Source organism: Lemur catta, chromosome 24 (assembly GCF_020740605.2).
Source record: "Lemur catta isolate mLemCat1 chromosome 24, mLemCat1.pri, whole genome shotgun sequence".
NCBI classification, from domain to species: Eukaryota; Metazoa; Chordata; class Mammalia; order Primates; family Lemuridae; genus Lemur; species Lemur catta.
This window is the reverse complement of record NC_059151.1, coordinates 11499792-11525632: the sequence shown is the minus strand read 5'-3', so window position 1 is coordinate 11525632 and position 25841 is coordinate 11499792. Positions and strand designations below refer to the sequence as shown.

Genomic DNA, 25841 nt, shown 5'->3' with positions numbered 1-25841 from the left:
TAGGAGCCACTTCAGATCCATCCTTGTGGCCAGAAAGCTTAACAAAAGACCATGAGATCTACATAGGAAGAGAAAGGAAAAAACCTTATTTTCGAAGAAACAATATGCAGATTGGGGAATGCTGCCTCTGGAGGAAACTGAAAGTACAAACTCCCAAGAAGGAAGGGGAAGCTGGTATTTATGCCTCACAGGGTTTGCCTTACACGTGTATTTAGCAGGTTTGGGGAAAGTTTACAAGTAGTCATGAGGGGAGTCCAGTGCATGAGCAGCAGGTGAACATACGTGTACCATACATTCTGTGTTCACCTTGGGGTGGGCTTTAGCTGACTATGAGATGGAATTCGGCTCTTTACATCAGAAGGGGAAGAGGAGGGTTTGTGCGCATTCTGTGTGAGCCAGTCAAACTGGCTCGTGGTCCAGGACTGTTTATCAGGAAGGAATGTCTGTAAGGCCACCCTCTGTCCAGTCCGAGTTCTGGCAGGACTACAATTTGGGGACGAGTTCAGTCAGCCGGCGTCAGGTGGTCTGTTGGGGATCAGTTGGGAAATGTCCAGCTGTAGTTGGTTCCACAGTGTCGTTCAGAAACCAGTTTCTGCTTAATCACAGGAAAGAAAACCTGTGTCAGTTGGTAACGCAGGGATCCACCACCAACCCCTCACCCTGCTGTGGCCATCTGGTTCTGGTTTAGCATGTTTCATTTTAGCCACTGAGAGTCCATTTCATCTGTCTCCTGGGGTACACAAATAATCTCTCCAAATATGAAACACTTTCCAGAAATATGTGGGAATGGTTTCAGAGCAAGAGCCTAGACCACTAGTCGGCATCTGTACAATGGACCAGTGCCAGTCCAAGCATTCATGGTTACCAGTCCACGATGGAATCAGTACGAAAACTGACAGTCAGCCGTCACACCCCCTGGTCATCTTCCTGGGTCTCGGGTTCTTGTGGCTGCATCTCCTCACTCACTCCGATCCTAGGGGAGCCTCATCCCACTGGACCTTCCTCCTTCCCACTGTAGCCACTTCATGGCGATGCCGCCACCATGTTTGAGGCTGGCTTGGTCCAGGCGTCCAGCCCAGTGGAGGTGCTGGAGGCTCTCAAGGACCTTGTCAGCAAGGCCTGCTGGGAAGGCAGCTTGAGTGGCTGACTGTGCAGAGCATGGAGCAGTCCCAGGGCTCCTTGGTGGCAGTGCACGCTGCACTCCTAGGGCTTCAACAACACACTGAGGCAACCACAACCTGGCTGTGGGTGTGAACCTCACCATCACATCCGAAGTAGCAAAATGTGCTGGCAATGAAGACATCATTACATGGAGAGCTGAAGGCACTGCGGACACCTTGATGCTACTATTTGAAGCACCAAATCAAGAGAAGTTTCAGACTATGAAATGAAGTCAATGAATTTAAATGTTCAGTAACATGGAATTCCAGAATGAGAATACAGCCGTGTACGAAAGATGCCTTCCAGTGAATCTGCACACGTATGTCAAGATCTCAGTCACACTGGAGAGGGTGTTGTAATTTCCTGTGCAAAAGGTGGAGTGAAATTTTCTGTGAGTGGAGAACTTGGAAATGGAAACATTGTCAAAACCATGTAATATTGATAACGAGGAGGCTGTTACCATAGAGATGAATGAGCCAGCTGAGCTAACTTCTGCACTGAGGAACCTGGACTTCTTTATAAAAGCCACTCTCTCCTGCGGTAATACTCGGTATGTCTGCAGATGTTCCCTTTGCTGCAGAGAATAAAATTGCTGATATGAAACATTTAAAGCACTGTTTTGCTCCCAAGATTGAAGGTGGATTTTAGACATCCCAAGAAAATAAAGCAAAGGACTTTGAAAACTGCTTCCAAGATGCCAGCATTTACTGAAATCTTTTCTGCCACGAAATTTGTACCTCGGAGTACATAGGTAGATCATTCTTATCTGTAAATAACCTGTTTTTTCCTACATTGTCTGGAATTTATTTAAAGAATAAAATCCAAAATCAAATCTTGTTCTGTTAACCTAGAAATAACGTCTGCCATACTCAGAAATACTCTTCTTGATTTTTATAACAATAGGGTTATACAGGGGTCTTGCCTCTAAATGCAGTTTTAAGAACTGTGTTTCCAATTTAAATAAAGTTAATCTGAATTTTTGAATGTCAAAAAAAAAAAAAAAGAAAGAAACTATGGTAGCACATTGGCAGAGTAATTTTGTGTTTTATATCCCAAATTTTTCTCATGGTATTCTGATAGCTGGAGTGCCAGAGACAGGGCAGGAGACAACACACATCTCAGGAAGAGAAGCCTGAAGAGTGTAAAGACCTGCTGCTGTTATCGAGAGATAATCACACACAGTGATTTACCTGGTGAAAGGTGGATCGAAACCACCCTGACTTACATCTGTAACAAACGTGTTATTTATGGAACGTTTAAAAATAAATAACTGAAAACTTCGGCCTTTAAAACTCTTCAACAACAGGCTGTTCTTAACTAGTATCTATCAACAAGTCTTGAGCAGACCTCATTAGTGTTTTCCAGGCATTGTCAAATTCCTCCTTCCCAGGTACTGAGTCATTCCTTCCTGCATAGGATCTGTTCTCAGTAGCCACTGTCTTTAGCAATTCAGTAAACTTTCTCTCCAATTGCCTCTCTTATGCGTGGACACAGTCTCTGGGAGTGTCTGGCAGTCTCACAAACAACTAACCCCAGGATCATCCACGAATCTGCAAGTGCATGATGACTATATACAAATCCAAGATTAGAGGAAAGGATTTTTAACAAAAAAGGCTTTTTTTTAACAACATTGAAGTTCATGCTACGGAGACCACATTTGACCTTTCCTTTTTTAAAACTGGCTCAGTGTGCAGATGTTGCTCGCTCTAGTCATTCGACATTTAGTGAACAAATAGTTTGCGTGATGACTGCAGGCCGGGTCCTGCTGGTGGGCAGGCAGTGTGTACATGATCTGGACAAAACAAACAGGGTCCTTATCTTCATAGAGCTTATAGTCTCATAGGGGGATGGACATTAAACACGCAAACACACAAATAGTAGATAATTAAAATGATGATAAATATTAGAAAAAGATTATTGGCTGCTCCAAGCCAAAATAAAATGGTGGACGTATTTTAGATTGGAAGGCAGGTTTTAGATACTGAGGTGAGCTATAAATACTGAAATATCAATATATGTATATAATAGACTTAGATATGTTTGTATTTATAACCAGCCTTTTAGAAAATATGGCATTGATTTTCTTGGTGGGTGTATTCTCTGTTTTTAGGTTTTTATTACTTGTTTTGGCAACTGTGCTTTGCTTATAACATCAGCAGGATGTGGAGGTGTTTGAGCTACAATAACTCATTTTGTATTTCGTTGATGTTCAGGAAAACATGTGGTGTTTGACAATTCGGTATCTCTTTCTGTGGTCTTTCAAGTCTCTGACCTTCATTTTCTCCTGAGGAAAAACCCAGGCAGCACAAGTCCATTCTGTGAATGTTTCCTGCTCCAACCTGTGACACCAGAGAGCTTACGCTGTGAGCCAATGGTAAAGAATTCCTGGAAGTCCAGTTCCATCCTGCACACTATCCTCACCCTAGAGAAATCACAGGATGCAACAGAGACACAACTGAGCACACCAAATTTGACAGTAAAAGGTAAAAGTACTATGAAGGAAAAGTTTGAAGAGTTTATAACACAAAGCGCTGATCCAGCCTGAGAGATCTAGGGAGGCCACCCTTGAAGAAGTGACGTTTAAGCTGAAATCTGAGTAAGAAGGAAAAGTTGTTAATAGATTTGCAGGTATCCCAATATTGAAACAACTATATTAATATGTTAGCAAGAATTGTTGTCTCACAGACATTCATCTCAAGATGAAAAGAATATATTTTCCTGCGTTCTAACTAGAACATAGAGTAGTAATTCCATAGAGTAATAATTATTAACTTTACAATATTATAATAAGAGTAAACTGAACAATTTCCCAAAATTCTATTTATAAATAAAGACAAAAGAGGGAAAACTACAAAACCGAAATTTGATAAGACTAAAAATTCAAGATCAGCAACTTGACAACAAACCATGAACTTTGTAATCAAACAAACATTAAATCAAAGTCCTGCTCCCTTAACAAACAACCGAATGTTATCAAACACGGAAACTATGTTATCTTATTTGCTAATAGTCAACATGATATCTATCTCACAGGGTTATGGTAAGGGTTAAAAAGATAATCTGCACAAAGTTCCTGATGTCAGCAGGCACTCGATAAGGGTTAGTTTCTTCCCATTAAATAAAACCAAACAGCAGTTTTCTCTTGGCTCATAATTTAAATAGGATATAAGAATTATAACAGGAAAAAACTCTATTATAAAAATCAGCATATCAAAGAGAATAAGCCTTTCCCTTCCCCAAGATGGAGCCTATGGGAGCAAAGATCCTTTGGCTAGAAATTTAATTGAGTACTTACTAGAATGAGCCCGTCTAAGTCTCTTTTCTGGAAATCAGAGAACCGCCATTGAAGAGCCAAGTGGCTCCATTATTAGTGCCTGGATGGCCGCAGGGAGAACCTGACTCAGCCTAAATACAATGACTTGTAGACTTGTGATAGCTGCATGGTGGCCTCATGCTAATTGTGTGACAATTAAAGTGTCCTGTCTTCCTCTCCTCAGTATAGGTTTAGACCACATATTCTCCAAGAATTAATGTTCATCCTTGGGATGTATGTTGTACACACATGATAAAATCAATCTAAGAGTGAAAAAAGAAGAAGAAACAGTAAAAAAGGTGCTATTACAATTCAAACTAGCAGAAACACCACCCAGGAAAACCAAAAATCCAACCCAGAGGACCTAGGCCCTCCCGAGATCTGGGACCCCAAAGCTACTACCCCACAAATTGTTCTGTGGGAGGTAGAGAGATAGATATGATTTAATGTTAGACTCTGTTGCCCTGGTCCTGGAATTGTAGTGCTGTTCTGGCTGGAGCTTTGGGGATGTCTACAGAACTCCAAACCAAGTGATGCAGACTTAAGGGAATGATTTTTAAGGAAGTAGATCCAGGGAGTGGTTTTCTCCAGGGTGCTCGTATGTTGCCTTGTGAATATTTGAGGAGGATGCAAAAGGAGTCAGATAAAGACATGGGGTTTCAGGAGATGAGGACAAGCTCTGGAGAGCCTCTATAAAAAATCTTCATGAAGACCTTTCTCTTTGGCTCTTTAGAAATATTTTCCATTTCTTCACATTTTCTTAACCCTCTGCAAACATTTTGATGAGAAATAAAATTATATTAACAAATAACAGAACTCCAGTAAATGACAGACCCCATAGAGCACCGTCTCCATTCATATTGCTTAAAAGCATGACAAGATTTAATTTGAAATAAGAACAAAAAGCCTTTGGTGCTTGGAAAAAAACAAACCTGATTCTACCAGTGCAGTCCATATATTTGCCATGTATGTGTCCCCATCTTTCATTCACTACCCCCTGGCCCCCAAAATGACTGAGGTTTCCATGAAAATTGCTGAGCACCTACCACCTCCATGCCTTCTGAGCATTTGTGGGGGCTTTTGTTCGTACTGTGTGAATTCCCATCCTGCCGGAATATTTTTGTCATCTCACTGCCAGCTGTCCTCCTGGAGCTACTGTCATCTGTGACACTTCACCACTTGCTGTTCTTTCCTTCTTGTTGTAGCTCCCAAAGCACCACTCGCACAAGGCCCTAGTGGACAGCGGACTTGGGTGGTGACTTAGGGAAGACGGGGAGATTGCAGCGCAGCGTGACATGAACAGACAGCAGCACTAAACTTAGTGTTAGGCCCTGCAGCTCTACTCTGGCCTGGCCACTCCCACTCATGGAATTCTGCTTCCACTCTCTCTGGTCTCACCCCTCTCATTCAAGCCTCCTCTTGTCCATCCCTACACTTTCCTCCAAGTCACAGTACTACCAGGACACCCACCCACAGACAAAAAAACAAAAATTCCTCCTTCTTTGTTACTTACAGAATATAATTGTTATTTGTCCACACCCCTTCCATCTAACCACGGACCAGAAGCCTTGCTCAATATTACAGCCCACGACCATTAAGGCATTTTTCCAATACCAGTGTGAACCTTTCATTTTTCCTTGGCCAGTTGTCACAAACTATAGCCACATTTTACAATAAAACTATTTCATCCTGTTACATAAGTACACACCTGCCTGAATGGATTTCTGCAAATGCACGTAAGGAAGCTGCATCTGAGGCAAAAAGTTGTAATTCTTTACTAAGGAGATGTATAATTAGATGTAGAATATAAAGGAAACCAGTATTTTAGAAATAAGAAGAAAGAGCCAGTTGGTGCAGAAAGCCAGTGGGTTCAGTTTGGAACATGTTGGGTATCAAATGTGCAGTTTGAGTGTTCAGATTGAGACTGATGAATTATTATAAAATACTATTTATACTGATGTAATGGGAGGAAAATCATATTTCTAAAGGCATATGGAGCATTGAGAATTTTGGAAACACCTATAAGCCTGAAAATCAGAAGTGACAAAAGATAAAACCATTCTCATAGGAAGAATCCATGATTTTAACATTAGAAGAGCCTCACATTCAAAAGCCCAAGGATTTGCTATTCTGAGACCTCTCTCCTCCTCTCTCAAAATACTACTCAACAGGTTCTTTGATGTTCACAGAAAGGAGGACTGTCCCCATCTTCAGAGAAGCTCACAAAGCGCAGCACAGAAGGAAAGGCAGAAAATAGACAGATACCAAGCATAAGTGTTAGTGCCTCTCGTGTTTCCAAGGTAAATCATCAATTTGACCATTTTTTTTTTTTAATTTTTAAACAACAGGAATTTATTGCTCACAGTTCTGGAGGCCGGGAAGTCTAAGCTTGAGGCCCCAGCAGACTTGGTGTCTGGTAAGGGCCTGTTCCTCTCAGATGGTGCCTTCTACGTGCCCTCGCATGACGGAAGGGGCAAACAAGCTCACCCAACCCTCTTTTACAAGAGCACTAATCTCATTTATTAGGGCAGAGCCCTCATGACTTAATCACCTCCCAAAAACCTCACCTGTCTACACAACCCACACTAGGTCTCAGCATATGAAATTTGGGGGGACATAAACATTCAGACAACAGCAACTGCATAGCTAGAAAAAAAACCAGTATATGGAATGGTTTCTCTCAATAACAAGTCTGATCATATCACTCTGTTACTTAGAAGGACTCAATGATTCTTCATTGCCTCGGAGGTAGAGTTCAGACTCCTTCGCATGGTTTGCTAGGTCTCCCGTGGTCTCACTCCAGCACCTCTTGCTGTCCTTCGAAGTTTCACTTTTTTTTTTTCAGCAACAGTGAACTGTGAATATGAAATATGTTACCTGCACATATTTTGCTGTTTTTAGCCTTCATACTTTTGATTATGTCCCTAATGCCTGGAATCCTATTTCCTTCCCTTTCCAAGCCTACCCCGGGTTATTTCTTCCTGATTCTTTAACAGTGAATTCAAGGCTGGGCGCAGTGGCTCACGCCTTTAATCCTAGCACTCTGGGAGGCCGAGGCGGGAGGATCCCTCAAGGTCAGGAGTTTGAAACCAGCCTGAGCAAGAGCGAGACCCCGTCTCTACCAAAAATAGAAAGAAATTACTTGGACAACTAAAAATATATATGGAAAAAATTAGCCGGGCATGGTGGCACATGCCTGTAGTCCCAGCTACTTGGGAGGCTGAGGCAGGAGGATCGCTTGAGCCCAGGAGTTTGAGGTTGCTGTGAGCTAGGCTGACGCCACAGCCCTCTAGCCCAGGCAACAGAGCGAGACTCTGTCTCCAAAAAAAACAAAAAACAAAAATGAAATAAGAAGAGGTTCATATATGGCACAGTAATAAAAATAAAAAGAAGGAAATGAAAGGCAACAATGTAGAAAACAAGGTCAAGGGAGGTTTCAGAACTGTAAGAAAAAGAATGGATACACCAGTGTCAAAATAGAAAAGTCAGAGAAGGGAGCGCTTTTAGAGTTGTGAAAGAAGATAAACAGGTTGTTTTGTGAACATGAACACTGTTCAAATAGAAATGTCTAGGAGCAATTAGAAATTCCTGTCTAAAGTTCAGATTAAGGGGAAAGAAAGTATAAAAATATAATGAAAATCAAGAGAGAAGATAAAGACTGGAAAAATTAAATGCTACAGAGGAATTTTCTAAAAGGTAAAGTTTTTTGTTTATTTTGTGTTCTTTTTTTAAATAATGAGGCCACTACCAACTTTTAAGAAAAAGGTATCAATAAAAAGAAAGATGAAAACCAAAGGAGTTAAGAAGTGAAAAGTAGGTGGTGAGAAAGTGGATACAATGAGTATAAATTGTGCTTTCAAAAAGTTTAATAGAGCCACTTAAATATTCTACAACAAAATATCAGTTAAAGCCTGGAGGGGACCGTTAAAGAAATGACATAGATAATGCAAACATACTAACAGAGGAAGATACTAAAACTATGTTGTTAAAATATTTAAAACACATGGAACACAGAGCACTTGCATGTACCTAATATCAAGCTTCAAAATATGTAAAGCAAAAAGTAAGAGAAGTCCTATCAGAAATTAACACATTAATAATGATTTATGATTTATTTCTTTTTATGTTTAACTGATACCTAACAATTGTACATATTGTTGAGTTTCATGTGATACTTTCATACATGTATACAATGTGTAGTGATTAAATCAGAGTAATTGTAATAATGCTTTTTAAACATCTCTCAGTAGCTAATAGAATAAGCACACCAAAAATCAGTATGAGCTGACTCTAGTACAACATTGGTGCTTATTAATAATCAGAGAAATACACATTAAAAACACCATTAGATATCCTTACGTACCGCTAGATTATCACACTGTTTAAAGTCTGGTAATTCGAGGACGGGTGAGGATGTGGAACGAGGAAGACTCTCACACTAGGAGGGAAAGCACTTGGTAAAGCCGTGTGACCTTGTCTACCGCGCTGGGGACGAGGCAACTCCACTCCTAGTCAAAATATTTCACCAACAGCCCGGGACCTTCTCACAAATAGCCATGCCAGTGTGACGCCAGGGGACCGCAGCCCCAGAAGGTCACATGGGCACTAGATACCTGTCCTCTGGGGTTCCAGGGACTGCTCTGTTCGGGAGGATTAACAGAGACCCAGAACCACAGGGCTCACTTATCAGGAGGGACAATTAGAGTAGCTCCTCGGCAGGGACTAGACAGGGCTCCCCGGGGCTGCCACAGAGCTGAAGGGGAACTTGGAGGTTTGGAGCAGAGACTTTTCACCAAACTGAACAAAACTAATTTCTTTTTTTTTTTTTTTGAGACAGAGTCTCACTCTGTTGCCCGGGCTAGAGTGAGTGCCGTGGCATCAGCCTAGCTCACAGCAACCTCAAACTCCAGGGCTCAAGCGATCCTACTGCCTCACCCTCCCAAGTAGCTGGGACTACAGGCATGCACCACCATGCCTGGCTAATTTTTTCTATATATATTTTTAGTTGGCCAGATAATTTTTATTTCTATTTTTAGTAGAGACGGGGTCTCGCTCAGGCTGGTCTCGAACTCCTGACCTTGAGCGATCCACCTGCCTCGGCCTCCCAGAGGGCTAGGATTACAGGCATGAGCCACCTCGCCCGGCCTAATTTCATTATTTTGATAGTTGGCATCAACTTAATAATATGTACTAGCTAAATATCAGTCCTGAATTTTCCCTAAGGGGACTCAAGCACCCGTGGAACCAGATACATGAAAAGAATTGTTATGCAACCACTGATTCATTATAGGCAGAATCAAAAGCAGAAATGAAAATGAATGTATTAATGATGGTCAATTCATACAATGGAATATTCTAGGGTAATGAAAATAAACAAGCTACAGCTACAGGTAATGTGAATGAATCTCACAAACATGAGTGGAGAGGAGGAAAATAGACATGAAAGAATACATACACTATGGAGATTCCATTTGTATAAAGCTTTTAATAGAGAAACCTAAACTATTGGATAAAGAAGCATAATTAGGTAGTAAACCCATAAAATACGCAAGGATATGATTATGAAGGTTATGAAGAAGAAAGACGGATAAGATTAAAAGGGTGGATTCCGGGGCAATGGCAGTGCCTTTATAATTATTTATTAACCCATCCTTATATGTTTAATGTACTTTATTATTTTATGTTTTGCAATAAAAGAAAAAAAAGAATAAAAAAATCCTGGAGCTGGCTGGGAGCAAAGGGGTTTGTTGCTGAAACCTGATAGCACAAATGACCTGGTAGCAACAGGAAAGGAGAAAAAGTGATTGGAGAATAATACAGCGGGAACAGTATTTATGCAAAGACAGCTCAGGACAGGACGAGGAGCACCCTGGGTACAAGGGGAGGCTTCTGCGCAAGTTTCCCAGAGGAAAATGGGCAGCAAGGGCAAAGTAAGTGGATGAGCTGTGTCTTTGTTCAGTTCGTGCTGTTTGTGTCTTTGACTGTTTGATAGAAGCAGCTTCCTTTGACGATCACTCTCTGAAAGCAGCAATTTAAGGTTGATCAAAAGGGTATGACTGGACCTATAGGTCTGCTATTCCTATTCCTTAGGAATTCATCCTAAGGAAATAACTGTGGATTTGCTGAAATGCTTACTACAAGGGTGTTCAATTAAATATTTAAATGGCAAAAAAGTGATTTAAGTAACTATGATATAACCATAACATAGAATGTGCATTTGTTAGAAATAATGTTGGAGATGAATATGAAAGTTTTTCATAGTATATTAATAAGTAGAAAAAACATTACAAAACATGACATACAATAGGATCTTATATGTGGATACTCACAGGATTTGCATGAAAACCATAAAGTGATGATAAAACTACAGATGAATTTTATTTGTTTTTTTCCTTACAACCCTTGAGAGGTTTTGGCATTTTGAAACTTCCTGTAACTAATATATATTTCTTTTGTAATAAGGTCAATGATATTTAAAAACATACTTCAAAATTACTTAACAACTAATGTAAAATATGTATTCATGGGGTCAAAGACTTGGAGAAAATCCTACCAAAATTAAAAATGGTATCATTAGAATGGAAGATTATTAATTTGTTTCTTTCTACTTTCTTTCAATGTTATGTATATTTGAAATTAAAAAATATAATTTTAAGCAAGAAAAAATACTAATCTAGGGATTATAGAATCTTAAGTGCTTAATTTTTTTCATGTATTTTTACCCAAATTCTTGCAAAGAAACTAAATTTTTATTTAATTTATATTCTACTAATAAATTTAGTAATTATGTAGTCTCACTCCTCACACTTTGAGTGAATTGCCTGGGGATCTTGTTCAGATGCAGATTTTGGTGTAGTGCATTTGGGACAGGGAGCTCTCAGGTGATGTGAATAACTGCCAGTTTGAGGACCACACTTTGAGTAGCAAACATGTAAAACACATGTATTCTTTAGCAATTACCCGACTCAGGTACTGCAGAGCTGATTCCAAACATCTCGGTCAACAGAAGCTTATTGGCCCTTAAGGTAAACTTTAATACCCTTGTTCTTCTCAAAAATAAAAAGTGTAGGCCAGGCACAGTGGCTCATGCCCATCGTCCTAGCACTCTGGGAGGCCAAGGCAGGAGGATTGCTTGAGGCCAGGAGTTCAAGACCAGCCTGAGCAAGAGCGAGACCCACTCTCTACAAAAACATAGAAACATTTTCTGGGCATAGAGGGGCGCGCCTGCAGTCCCAGCTGCTCAGGAGCCTGAGGAGACAGAATCCCCTGAACCTAGGAGTTTGAGGTTGCTGTCAACTGTGACGGCCCCACTGGGAAACAGAGCGAGACTCTGTCTCAAAAAAAAAAAATAGTGAAAAGTGCAATGACTATAATGTAGAATTTAACTTCTCATTTTCAATTAAGATCCTTTATCTTTAAAATAATATAATTATGTATAAAAAAGAGCCACAAATGCCTTAATTCTTTGTCATGAAATTATGGTATCAATATATTCTAATTTTTTACACAATATCTTCTCTTTCCCCCTCCCTCCCCCACACCAATTCTTTCTTTTTTTCTTTCTTTCCTACCTTCTTCCTTTTTTTCTTTTTCTTTCTTTCTTTCTTTCCTTCCTTTCTTTCTTTTTCTCTTTCAGGTGATAACATGCAAGGCAGCGGTGGCCTGGGAAGCAGGCAAGCCCCTTTGCATTGAAGAGGTGGAGGTGGCTCCGCCCAAGGCTCACGAGGTTCGCATTCAGGTGAGCGGGGACGTCCCTCCTGCAGAGAGAGAGGGGGCCCTGCCTGCGAACTTGGTTTCTGTCAGGTCTGTCCTACGTGGTACCTCTGAGAGACCCTGGACTTTCCAGTATAGAAGAGCTGCATTTTTAGGCTCAGATAAAAACGGGCATCATCCCAAAAAGGAAGAAATCATTAATTATTTTGGTAATTTTCAATCATGGGCTTAAAATTTAACTGAAATATCTCAATATTAATCATTTACCCTAAAAACCAGACAAAGGAATTCACTTTGGATCAGAATTACTTAGGTTTTCTTTTCGTTTCCAATTGCCAGTTACTGGAAAGTGTTATTAAAAGGAAGAGAGAGAATTTGGTCTGAAACGAGGGAGAGGGAATCTGGACATGCTGCCCTGGGCAGCCTGAGTGTCCTGGCTGCCAGAGGAAGGGACAGGAGGGGTTGATCAGGAGGAGACACTGTATCGGACAGAGCAATGTCACCGATGGCAAGTTTGGACAATTTCCCCATTTTTCCCAGAGTTGGCCAGGCTGATATTGTTCCTCGGGACCATCACACTAAGCATTTGTGCATGAGAATGAGTGGCACGTCCTCATGAGCAGAATCTTGAAAAAGAACAGTATAGGGATACATTGGTCACTAATTTAGATCACTCTTTATTTGATATCTCTTTTTTAATTCTAAGAGGTATATTACCCCAATTCATTTCAACAAAATTTGAACAAGCCCTAGGAGCCTGTGTTCCATCCACTTCCTCTGCCTAATAGACTTTAACTTTTTCCTATTACCTTTGAATTTTTTCTTTCCTGGAAACAATAATTGCCAATCCTACCTCTTTTTTATGATTTTCTGACAACAATCAAAGGTAAGAAAACAAAGGGTGCATTATGAATTATAAAAGGAAAAGAATCTAACCTATATATTTTTTCCAAATTGCAATTCTTTTATTGAGTTCTGGGAGTGTTGTAAGGTTTCAGAATGACATCAGGTCTAAAATTGTAGGAAACCTTCAACCCAATAACATAACTGCAGAAACAAAACTCAAGTCTGCTGTTGCTTTTTGTAGATTGTCGCCACTGCCCTGTGCCATACTGACGCCCTCACCATCGACCCTACGTTTAAGGACGCTCCCCTCCCAGTGATCCTGGGCCATGAGAGTGCAGGAATTGTGGAGAGTGTTGGGCCAGGAGTGACCAACTTCAAACCAGGTATTTTATTTTATTCTGATGAAAAGAAAATGTAGGATATTTTGGGATAATTCTTGATACAATCCGAGCTTTGCATGCTGTAATTCACCCCTATTTACATAGGGGACCATATGTTCCAAACTTAAAATGAGACACACAATCTATCATGGTCTAACAGTGCGGCAGAATATTTGAAATCAGAACTGTCTAATAAAATCTGGGAAATATGGTCACTTTATTTACATATAGTACTGAGAAAAATGACCCATGAAGAAAGTTACAAAGTTAGCCTCAACTGAAACTTCCATGTTAAAGGAATGACACTTCTTAACAACTTCTTCTATATGAAATAGAAGACTATTTTAATATTATATAAGGAATGAGGACTTCTAGGTAGCTTAAATGAGAAATATTATACGTATGTCAATGTTAGCTTAGGTGTCTTTTTGGAACTTTATAATAAAATAATACCTAAATGAAGCACACCAATGGCTGAAATTATTGACTCCACGTTGTACAACAGATCCACGAAATCCTGGAATATGGGCTGTGTGATCCTCACTTGTCAGACAGGATGAATCATATCAATGTTTTCTCTTTAAGTGAGAATGCTTCAGACTTAGAGGTATATTATTAACAGTATCTTTTCATCTCCAAAAAGATTACAAGAACAGATTGCTTCCCAAATTTGGCATTCATAAAGGAGCAACATAATCCCTCTTTAGTCTCAACTCTGCCACTTACTAGCACTGTGATGTTGGCCAGTTATGTCACTTTCTTGTGATTCAGCTCAGATTTCTGTTTTCTAAAGTGCAGATCATAATAGTTCCCATTTCAGAGGGTTGTTCTGAGAATTGAGATAATACACATAAGCGGTTAGAATGGTGCCTGGCCCATACCAAATGTTGATCCAATGTGAATTATCATTAGACCTTGGTCAGCCAAGGACATAAGCCATTATTAAATGGGAATTGAGTAAACAGTGGGAAAAAGTGGAATTTGAGAGTCAATGTAAACAGTGACACATGGCAGTGATATAAAGTTTACTCCCTACAAGCTGACCTATCATCATTCACCTCTTCTATTATAGAAGGATGTTCTGTTTTGTACAGGGTGTTTGGAAATGTAATAAACAATAGTCATAATGCAGAGAGTTGTAATCACAGCAGAGTCTCAGACAGGACTCCACGTCTGACGATACCAATATAGATTTGTTCTTTGACTGACCAGCAGAGTAATTTTTTTAAAAAGACAACATATGCAATACTCAGAGGAATCTGCAATCTTGCAAGGTAGTGAAACACTATAGCCATCTATTCCTTCAGCTGAATATAAAATGCATACTATAAACAAATAGTGTTTTCTACTGATTCATCAGGTAGAAAGGATAAGGAATATCTTAGGCACCATTGAATATATGCCCTTTCTTTCTAGGTGACAAAGTAATTCCATTATATGCACCTCAATGTAGAAAATGCAAGTTTTGTCTGAGTCCCCTCGCAAATATTTGTGAAAAACTCAGGTAAGCTCTATACACTGTTAGTAAGAGTATAAATTCATACAAATATTTTGGGCAGCACATTGCAATATCTAAATGGAGTTGAAGAGGTATGAATATTCTACCCACCAGTTCTACGCCTAGTTATGTACAAGACATTGGTGGAAATGCACACATGCTAGAATGTTCATTGCAACACTGTTTAGGATAGAAAGCAAGTAAAAACAGCATGAATCTCCACCAATAAGACAATGGGTTAAAATATTACTTGGTAATAACTCAGTGAAATATTATACAGCAATGAAAATGGCTAAACTTGAACTATATGTATTAACGCAGAATAACCTCACACCCAGGCAGTCTGGCTCCAGAGTCTAAAATCTCAATCGCCTTGTTTTTACTTAACTGGGACTATATGGAAAGATCCTTTTGTCCTTAATGCTAATTAAAAGTAGTTATTTAAGAGACTAAAACTGCACTACTCTTAACTATTACTGTGCCCCTATTTTTCATCTCTAAAATGGGGACAGCAATAATGCCTTCTTTACAGAATTGTTGTAGATATTCAAAGAATATAATTTTTTGCTAACCTTTAATAAATTATTGGATTTAGACAATAGACAGAAATTCTCTATTATGAAGAGAGATAATCAGATATTATGTCCTTCCATGAAAAAGTAAAACCTAAATCAGATCAAGTGTTTAGATCAAAAAATACTAATTTAAGAGAAAATACAGGGACGGAGAAATAAATACGTTAAACCAGATTGCAAGAATGTAATTAGCAAAATCCAGAATGAGGAAACGAGGAAAAATCTACAAGACAAATGACTCAGTTTCTTCAACAAATAAATTGCAAGGAAAAAAGGGAGGGGAGGAAGGAATCCATAAATTAAAAGACCTTTAAGAGATATATCGGCCAAAACAATATATTGAACTAAAAGAATGTTTTAGAGATAGCTAATGAAATATTTACAGATGAAATAGTGATGGCTGGGATTTGCTTCAAAATATTCCAATGCAGGGGACAGGGTAGGTATTCTGCAGGAGTAATAGATGAATCTAGATTGGCCTTGAGTTAATAGTTACTGAGCTTGCAGATGGTGCATGAGGGTTCATAATGCTATTCCTTCTACTTTTATACATGTTTGGATTTTCTATAATAAAAATTTTTAAGAGTTAATACATATAAAGCCCTTAAAAGTGTTTCTGGTACATGAAAAGCATTTAATAAAAACTGTTGTTTGTTGTTATTATCATTAAAATACTTCCAACGGACTATGTATGTGAAAAGTCTTAAATCATTTTCTCAATTTTTCCATCTTATAAAATTGTTATGACAAATATATAATGCTCAAAATATTTTGTAGGAAAGTGGCCAGTGTTTCATTTACTTTCTCCTTCCTTATATCTCTCTTTAAATTTTCTAGAACAGACAAAAATCCTGCTACTCATCAAGCACTAATGGCAGACAAAACCAGCCGGTTTACCTGCAAAGGAAAACCAGTTTACCACTTCCTGGGAGTCAGTGGGTTCTCTCAGTATACTGTGGTGTCAGATATTAATCTTGCCAAAATCGATGATGATGCAAATTTAGAGAGAGTTTGTCTGCTTGGATGTGGGTTTTCATCTGGCTACGGGGCTGCAATCAACAATGCCAAGGTAAGGGGTTAAGGACAGGTTGTGTCAAACAAAAGTTACTGGGAGGTAGAGTGATGTAAAAGAACTAGAGTTAATTACCTTTAAACTCATTTAACTGCTCTAGAATAATATCTACTACAAATACTTATGGGGATATTTAAATCATATTACATATATAAGACATCTGGCCCAGTAGCTGGCATATACGAAGGAATGCATAAGCCAGGTGCATAGGAAACCCTTAAAACGTCTTGGTGAGGCTTGGTCCTCAGCTTTGTAATCCAGAAAGTCCTTTTTATCAGGTTATCTAGAGTTGCTCAGCATTGAGGAAACAAAGCCAGCCTCACCAAAACAAAAGGCTGATCGAGTAGCCAAGATACCAGGTTGTAACTTTTCATTGAGAATTTTATCTGCCATGCAAAAAGAAACACTACTCTTTGCTACCAGCGTATTATTTCCTCCTAAAAATGTATTTGTGCATTCAATCATTCATTAGTAAAAAAATTAAAACTGTCTGGGAAACCACACTATAATCTGAAAGCTGTCAGAGAAAGGGGACTGGTGGCTGGGTGAAGAGCGGATGTGACCCTGGCAGTCACAGCCTCTCTGCTACACTAGACGCATTGGAGACTCAGGGAAGAAGTATCGCTCTTCGGGCCTCCGCTCCTGGACTCCCTCCCTGCAGTCCAACTTGTTCTGCTCCAGTCCTTTCAAGGGATGTTAACTTTAGAGATTCTGCAACAGCTTTCTTTAAAAATATATGCATGTATATTTTTAATTAATAAAAATTATATATATTTACAGGATAGAACATGATGTTTAGATAGATGTACACATTGTGGAATGACTTAGTCAAGCTAATAACATATCTGTCACCTCACCTACTTACCATTTTTTGAGGTGAGGACATTTAAAATCCACTCTAAACAATTTTCAGATATACGTTATTAACTGTGGTCACCATACTGTACAATAGATTTCCAGAAATTATTCCTTCTGTCTAACTGAAACTTTGTATCCTTTGGTAAACATCTTCCTATTTTCCATCCCTCCTTCCACCCCTCACCTCCAGCCTCTGGTAATCACCATTCTATCCTCCGCTGCTGTGAGTTTGACTTTTTTAGATTCCACATACAAAGTGAGATCACACAGTATCTGTCTGTCTGGGCCTGGCCTATTTCCCTTGCCATAATGTTCTACAGGTTAAAACACGTCCCAAATGCCAGGATTTCCTTCTTTCTTAAGGCTGAATAGTATTCCTTTGCGTATATATACCACCTTTTTTATCCATTCACCTGTTCATGGACACTGAGGTTGATTCCCTATCTGGGTCATTGTGAATAATGCTGCAATGAACATAGATGGGCAGCTCTCATCTCTTTGGGATATGTACCCAGAATTGGAAATGTACAGCTTGCTTTTAAATCTAGTCAAAGTCAACTTAAATTGCCAGGACTTATTCTTCCTACTGTTGAGGAAGAGATCCTACCTGCTAAAACTGCAGTCCCCAACTCCCAGGGCGCAGACCAGTGCTGGGCTGGTGGCCTGTTAGGAACCAGGCTGCACAGCAAGAGGCCAGCAGCGGGTGAGCAAGTGAAGCTTCATCTGTAGTTATAGCCGCTCCCCATCGCCCGTATCTCCACCTGAGCTCCGCCTGCCGCCCCCAGCCACTGGCCATGGAAAAAGTGTCTTCCATGAAACCAGTCCCTCGTGCCAAAAAGTTTGGGGACCGCTGTGCCAAACCACCTCATAAGATGCTCAGAGAAATTAATGTGATAGAAGAAATTGAGGAAAGTGAAACACCAGTAATTCTGCCCAAAAGGCAAGAGGCTTAATAAAGTTTCATTTGCTTCTGGGAAGAAAAGTGAAGCAACAACTCTGTATAATTATTGGGGACATCCTTGTAACACCAAAACTCCTATTTCTTACTAATTTCCTTGTATCCTTTGCTGCCAATTAACCCACATTTCACAGAGATCTATGGAAGTGTGAGAATGTCCTCTACAGTGATGTTAGGTAGATAATCGTCCACTGTGTGTAGCCCTATTTGCAAATTGTGGGGGCAATTTATAATGATCCCCCCTGTAAGTGCTGCAAGCAAGGGCACTTGGACACACAGGGGTCTGGTTATATAATAAGCTGTGCAAAATACTCCAGTCTACCCACTTGTGAGCTGGCCTGAGAATCTAGCTGCTAGTTACAGTGTTGCTGCAATGGGAAAAATACATTTCTAATTCCAAAGAGATGCACAGGCTCTTTTTAGCCCAGACTCTGGAGAGACATATTGGAAAACAAAGTAAACATGTGCCACAATATGATAGTAAATAGGCCATAATAGGAACAATGTCCTTAATATTTGCAATATATATATTTTATTTCCCCTGAGTTGCAGAAGCCAGGGTATGCGTGACTAATAATATGCATAAATTAAAGTAAAAGATGTGCATCCTCTGTGTTCCTTAATAATTTTGTTTCCAATTTAGAATGTATTAACACTTCTCTTGGGCAGATTTTCTCTTTTCCTTTTGTTTATGCTTTAATCTTAACAGTTTCTCATCCTCATCAGAAAATATTAAGGATCTCTCTGTGTAGTATATTTCTACCACTATACGACTCTGTAGAATAACATTCCAGTTAGAGCATCGTTTCTTACCATCTTGTATATCGTTTCCATTTAATTCAATGTGACAAATATTTCTTATAGACTCAACATAGAAAAGGCTCCTTGATAACAATGTGGAAGATAAAAAGTCTCCGCCTTCACAAAACTTAGTCTTTTAAAGAAACACACACAATCAATCAAGGCAGATTATAAATGAAACGACACAGGAAAAGCAAAAGGAGAGGCACTGATTTCTAATTGAATAATCAAGTTTCATAGATTGTCCTTGAAGTCAGGCCTAGGAATATAGGTCTATATTTTAATTAAAGAAAATAAGGTGAAAACATCAGGCAAAGGGAAAAGCATGAGCTAAGCCACCAGGAGAGAAAAGTGCAACCATTTGTTGCGGCTGCTACACTGGGGAGGTCATGGAGATGAAGTTGGAAAGTAAACAAAGGTCAGACAGTCAAATAATCTTAATGGGCATTAAATGATTCTCCACATGTAGATGGTAACAAGTCCACTTTCACCAAATTTCCTACACTGACCACATCACAGAGTTGCATAACACACTGTCTTACATTCCTATGTTCAATCCCTCACCTCCCTCTCCCCCTTAAAATAAAAGAAACTGGAGGAGCTGCTTTCAAAGTTACTTTATAATTTCCCTGCCTGCAGGTCACCCCTGGGTCTACTTGTGCTGTCTTTGGCCTGGGATCCGTGGGTCTTTCTGCCATCATGGGTTGTAAAATAGCAGGAGCTTCCAGAATCATAGCTGTTGACATCAACAGTGGGAAGTTTCCAAAGGCCAAAGCCCTCGGAGCCACGGACTGCCTCAATCCTAGAGACCAAAATAAACCCATCCAGAAGGTCATCGTTGAATTGACCCAAGGAGGTGTGGACTTTTCCCTTGCTTGTGTAGGTGGATCTGAAGTCATGGTATGTACATTTTTTCCTTGGATCTTCTTTTCAATTGATTATTTGGCTATTAAACACCAGGGGAGGATAGATTATGTTCCTCACAGTAGCTGTGACCTCTCCTTCTTAGTATGTTCAAAGAGTAGTAACAAGGAAGCAGAACTGGCAGCTACAAATCATTTCCCGCTCCCTCGGCTTTGCTATGTTTCCTTCAGTGCCCAAAAGGCCCGACAGGGCCCTCCCCCTGCCAGGATCACCTCTGCAGTTCAGGACCCCTGAGCTTGGGGCCCTGCTGTCGCTGCACAGGTTGCAAGCCCACGGAGCCAGCCCTGGCTCTTCTCAAAAAAGCAGGGTAAAGAGCCAACTGCAACATACAGGCAACGTATGGAAATGTAGCTTGCTAGAGTGCTCAGCCTTATTCTCCAGAGAATCAGTAAATAATCACCTAACGTATATTTGCTCAAAGACAGGAAGCAGAGTTTTTTTTGGGGGGGGGCTGTTTTTCTTTTATTTTTAATGAAATGACCAAAGAATTCATCAACTGAATTATCTGCGTGTGGGTTCTTCTTATTTCATCACTGAGAGCTACAAAGTCGTTGCAATGCTATTGCTTTCTATTTACACCTTCACTCAGCCTGGCTCCTAAACCCTACTCTAGCGAAGGTATAAAGAGTAAAATTCTGTACTTCAAGCTCCCAGAAGTAGGCTTTGTGCCGGTTCTTCCCCTTGGTTCTTACCTGATTGGGGTGTCCCCCGACCAGAATGGAGACACAGGAAGAGCTATGCCACAGGACGCTGTTCCTCAGTCAGTGTGCTCAGGACAGTTTCACTGTAACGTACGCAAACTGTCTCAAACAGCGCCTGGCAGGTACCACGCAATAAGCATTAGCTATTACTGCACTGCTCCCTGTGTTCAAAGCTTCAGGCCCTGCTTTTTGAACTGACTTTGGTACCTGCAGCCCAGGCTCCTAGAATTGCAAATATTTTAGTATATGTCCATGGTAGGTCATCAAAAGCTTGCTAATTAAAGTTTATAATATCTTTTATAGATCTTTCCTAACTCCATGTATGTGCTTCTCATGTACAATAAGACACATTCTAAATTCAACCTAACCATGGTATTGTATAGGGTAAAATAATATGTTCTGTTTCGTTTCAACATCTTTTTAATGGAGCTCAAAATTGTATTGAACGTTCTGTCTACAATGGAACCCTGGAGCCTCAAGGCTCAATGTACAATGGTACTAGGATGTCATTAGCTTGAATCCCATTATCTTACGTGCAGAGTTGGATAAATTTTTCCTAAAGCATTGTACTGACTCATACTGGAGTGCATATTTTACTGTTCTACTTACTCATATAATCTTTCATGTTTGGTCTTCCAGAGAGCAGCTTTGGACTGCACAACAATAGGTTGGGGAACATGTACTCTCATTGGAGTAGCTGCTGACGACAATGAATTGACTATTTGTCCAGAGGAACTAATAATGGGCCGTACTATAAATTCAACATTCTTTGGTGGTCAGTTTTTTTTTCTTCATAGTTTATAATTTTCTTCATAGTAGTGCTGAAATTCTTAGAGTGAAGATTATTGAACGGGAAGAAAAATAATTTGTTTAAATATTGAGTGCCTAGAACATAAAGACTACACAAAAACTATTCTATTAATTGTTTGAAAGTAAATGGAGTTTATATGGAAAGATACTGCAATTTGCAAATTATAATGCAATTTGCATTTAAATAAACCAACATAGACGAACAAAAGGTAAACTTTGACCTAATTGAGATAATTCCTTATCTAGAACGGAAAGTAATCTTGAATTTTTCTTATAAAAAAGATTTTTCAAAATAACTATAAGTACAGAAAATTAAAGATGGAAGGAGTTCAACCTATTTGGAGGAAGGCAGATCTGACCTATCAATTTCATTCCTCCAACAAACACTGACTAAACTACTTCTTCACGTCAACCACCATGTCTTTTTTTATTTGGCAATTTGGCCAAATTACAGGTTGGAAAAGTGTAGATTCTATTCCAAAGCTGGCGACTGACTACAAGAATAAGAAATTTGATCTGGATGCATTGGTGACCCATACACTGCCTTTAGACAAAATCAATGAGGCATACGACCTAATGAACCAAGGAAAAAGGTAAATTAGCAAGTAGACAATGGAACAGGTTAGAAACCTTTTATGATTCTATTTTTATTTGACGTTAAGAACTAATCAGCTTGTTTTTTTCTGACACTTTCCACATCAGAGATACTGTATATGCTTAAAAGATTAAATAGTCACCATCTGGAAAAAAGAAAAGTTTCCATTTCAATAACATGCACTGCTATACACTGTTACAACGTAAAGCAGTGGTATAAATTGACACATATGTCCCCTTTCACAGACAACTGACTTAGGTAGGGCTGCTCCCTAGAAAGAGAGGTTTCTATACACCATGACTTTAGATCCTTCTGGTACAGTGTGCTCCTCAGTCTGGGGTCATCACGGCCTGCACTGTGACACAGAGTGCCCGCCCCAGCCCCCTCGTGAAAAGAGATGGGGGAAAACTCCAGAGATGTGAGCAGTGAGTGGCAGGTACTGGGTAAAGGATGCCCCGACTCTCTCATTCCCTGGCTTTGTCACGGGGCGCCAGTAAGACACTTCTGATCCACTATTGTAGCTACATTATATTCCCTTGCCAGGGATCCTAGGAACTAATTTATAGAAATGCCCCAACTGGGGGATCCCTAGGGGTTGGGGAATTGGTAACAATAAGATCAGTGATTTTAGGTAAAATGTTTAAGCACAGCCGCAATCAATAGACTCAAAGACCAGAAGCACCAGGGACAATGTTACATAGAAGAAATACAGGACAAAGAAGAAATTCAAAGAGAAGACATAACAAAAGAGGCGGGGTTGGGGGAAAACCTAAAGTAAAATGAAAACGACAGGAGTTTAAGGCAGAGAATAAATGTTACAGAAGAAAATACGTCCTGGTGTGAGGACCCAGGCTAATTTATAGGAAAGAACCCTGAGAAAATCTTCCCACTGACATGAACTCCTCAATTTCCAAACATATTAGCTGCCACGTATCAAAAAGAAGTTCAGTAAAAGGAAAAGAAAAAGATAAGCATTATTTTTAAAGCTACACTATGTAAATTTAATGTGCAAGGCCTGCAATATTTTGCACAACCTCAATATCCCCGTAAGGAGTATTCCTCAGGTTAGAAGTTGTACTGGAATTTGAGGCCTTAGACGGTTGTACTCATATCCTCTACCATTTCCCCTTTCCCTTAGAGTTCTCAGTCATGAAATACACCCACAAGGAATGCTAAGTGGCAGCCAAATAGAAACTGTTGCATTAGCAGTAATAGTAGGTGGACACGTCTAATAGCGTCCAAGCAGGCTTCCCTGGTCATCAGCCTACGGGTAGGCACCTGAGTGGGGCCTCCTACTCCTTCTCTGGTCCACTGCAAAGACCACCTGACCGCCCACACAGATGGAAAGGCAGCAACGGGGAAGGCAGAGTGTGGGCCTTCCCAGATGGACTCACTGTGTGAATACAGGAAGCACAAGAGAGGGGAGGTCCTCCCCCCAGACCAACTGCATAGAAGCAAGGGAGTGGGGGATGGGGATGGGACACAGTGACCGACTGGCCTGTTGAGGTGCAGTGACCCTGCCCCATGATGAGGAAAGCACACAAAGGCAGGTGTAGCTTCCAGTTCCTGGGTGAAGAAAACATTTCTGCATGGCACCCTGCTGATGCCAGACATTTCACACCTCCTGCAGTAATGTCTGAGATAAGACATTCTCTGTCCTTGAGGCTTAACTACTCTTTGCTTCTACGTGTTGCCGTTATCCAGGAATAAGAGCATTTGGGTTCTCAGAAAGTAGCATCTCAGCACAACCAGCACCCTCTCCTTTGATGCCCAACTTTGCCCTTGGCTATAGGAGAACCAAGAGCAGTGACTGTTCCAAGACTAAAACCTCACACCCCACTTGGTGTGCTCTGCTCTCCTGGACAGCACCATTGAGCAGGAAGGACTTGCTCAGGGTTGAGTGAGGGGTCCTCATTTCCCCCGGGTTTACTAGCACTATGTATAGAACAGTATTCATGCCAAGAGTGGAAGAGGATGACAAGAGAAAACAAACTAGGCTTAACAAAGTGGTGTCTATGAAGGAAGACCAGAGCCTTAAATGAAAAACTAAAAATTATTGATGGGCTTGAGTTAAATTTATCATGAAAATTATATCTGTTAATGTTTTTTATGATTAACAGCATCCGAACAATCCTGATCTTATGAAGATGCCAGAAGCGATTTGGAATACTATCCGACTGGATCTGAATCTGGTTAATCTATTACCTGATACTATGAAACAAGGAAAACTATGAATTTAAACAAATATTTATAGGTAGTACTGCAACATAAAATACCTTTAAATATTACAAAATTTGTACCCACAAAATATAATTATTTTCTATGTTAAATAACGATGATAACTGAAGTGTTTAGGAATAGAATATGATGTTTAGAAATTGTTTAAAACTAGTTCTGGGAAGGTGAAACTGAGGAATGAGAGATAATAAATAAAACTAGATTGGCACATGTTCATCATTTTTTAGGTTGGGTGAAGAATATATGGAGTCTTATTGTACTATGGTGAAAATTTTCCACAATAAAAAGATTTTAACTGGAAAAAAGACTACATATATTTTATATATCTATATATAAAACGCTATTATATAATTTCTGTGTTCCAATAAGGGACAAACCACTCTGCTTGAAATAAGCTCCTAAACAATGTCCTTTGAACGTTAGTTAATTTCTTTCCTCTCAGCCTCATTATGAACTATAATCACAAGTAATAAAATATCAGAATTTATGTAAATGAAGGTTTTAAAAAGAAAAAATATCTATACTCTCAAATTTCTATCTGTATAAAATAACTGCCCTTTCATCTTGGATAATTATTACAACATACAATGCTTAGTGCTTTACTGTTTAATGATCTGTTATCATTAGACGCTATAATGCTGTTTTCTATAGTCAACTAAAAGTGACAAAAATCAATGGGCTTATGAAGTAACATAGTAAGTAAAAATATTTACAGTTACAAGATTTAACAGATAAGGTTTATAGTCAAAGTACAAAATGGAAGTTTTCAAACTGTTATACATGTTACAATGGACAGTCTTAAAGGGTAAGATAGATAATAATTTAGATCAGAGTCGCAAAGGCTAGCTCTTACCTTGGAGTAACTTCTGAAACCTACCAGTTTTCTCTAAAAATGGTCTACCATGCACTGAACTGTGAGAGGAGATAAACATCTTAGCTCTGCTAAGGAGGACAGTAACATCTCAAGATAGAAAATTATAGTCCTGCTGATTTAAGATTCCCTTTCATTAGCAATGGAAGCCAGTGAATCCTTGTTAGCACTGTGGGGACTAAGATGGCCCCACAGGTTGTTGGCCTTCCTTGTGCTATTCCCTGTGTCAGTTCTCTTCTCTCTCCTCATCCCGTCCCTCCTCTCTTTTGCTTCCTTGAATCCTTCCCAGGTTCCCTTTGAGACCCATCTCCCTTTCAGATCTTTGCAGCCACAAACCTGTTTTTATTCCCTGATCTCCTTTGGTGCTTAGTGTATTCATGGAAATCCCAAGACATGCTGCTCCTGTTGTTCATTTTCAAAGACGTGTTTGTAAACTCCTTGAAGGCAGAACAATCTTTGAATCCATCCCTCTGTCCGTCACAGATACTCAAAATATATGTTGCTGGATGATGAAAGTTTATCCTCAC

The 25841-nt window shown here is 39.7% G+C and overlaps 2 protein-coding genes and 2 long non-coding RNA genes across 4 annotated transcripts in view; 3 read left to right on the top strand and 1 right to left on the bottom strand.

Annotated features, from left to right (window-relative positions):
- ADH5 (alcohol dehydrogenase 5 (class III), chi polypeptide) overlaps positions 1–25841 on the top strand; it is a 51302-nt gene that overhangs the window by 10135 nt on the left and 15326 nt on the right. The window lies entirely within an intron of this gene.
- LOC123627343 lies at positions 751–7015 on the bottom strand. The gene is made up of 3 exons (XR_006731243.1): positions 6838–7015; positions 1622–1735; positions 751–1524 (listed from the first exon to the last, which is right to left on the bottom strand). It is a non-coding gene; the product is annotated as an uncharacterized LOC123627343 (long non-coding RNA).
- On the top strand, positions 3294–6774 carry LOC123627344. The gene is made up of 2 exons (XR_006731244.1): positions 3294–3644; positions 6664–6774. It is a non-coding gene; the product is annotated as an uncharacterized LOC123627344 (long non-coding RNA).
- ADH4 (alcohol dehydrogenase 4 (class II), pi polypeptide) lies at positions 10287–24660 on the top strand. Its single transcript, XM_045536862.1, has 9 exons — positions 10287–10404; positions 12111–12212; positions 13275–13416; positions 14830–14917; positions 16324–16555; positions 19815–20075; positions 21440–21575; positions 22065–22203; positions 24326–24660. Exons 1-9 carry the CDS (start codon positions 10309–10311, stop codon positions 24348–24350), a joined length of 1221 nt encoding a protein of 406 aa, XP_045392818.1. The 5' UTR covers positions 10287–10308; the 3' UTR covers positions 24351–24660.

Excerpts from the sequence above, each read along its gene's own strand:
- ADH4 (XM_045536862.1), top strand. The coding sequence starts at position 10,309 with ATGCAAAGACAGCTCAGGACAGGACGAGGAGCACCCTGGGTACAAGGG. Across the intron at positions 13,417-14,829 it reads AGTGACCAACTTCAAACCAG|GTGACAAAGTAATTCCATTA; the intron begins GTATTTTATTTT and ends CTTTCTTTCTAG. Across the intron at positions 21,576-22,064 it reads AAATTCAACATTCTTTGGTG|GTTGGAAAAGTGTAGATTCT; the intron begins GTCAGTTTTTTT and ends GCCAAATTACAG.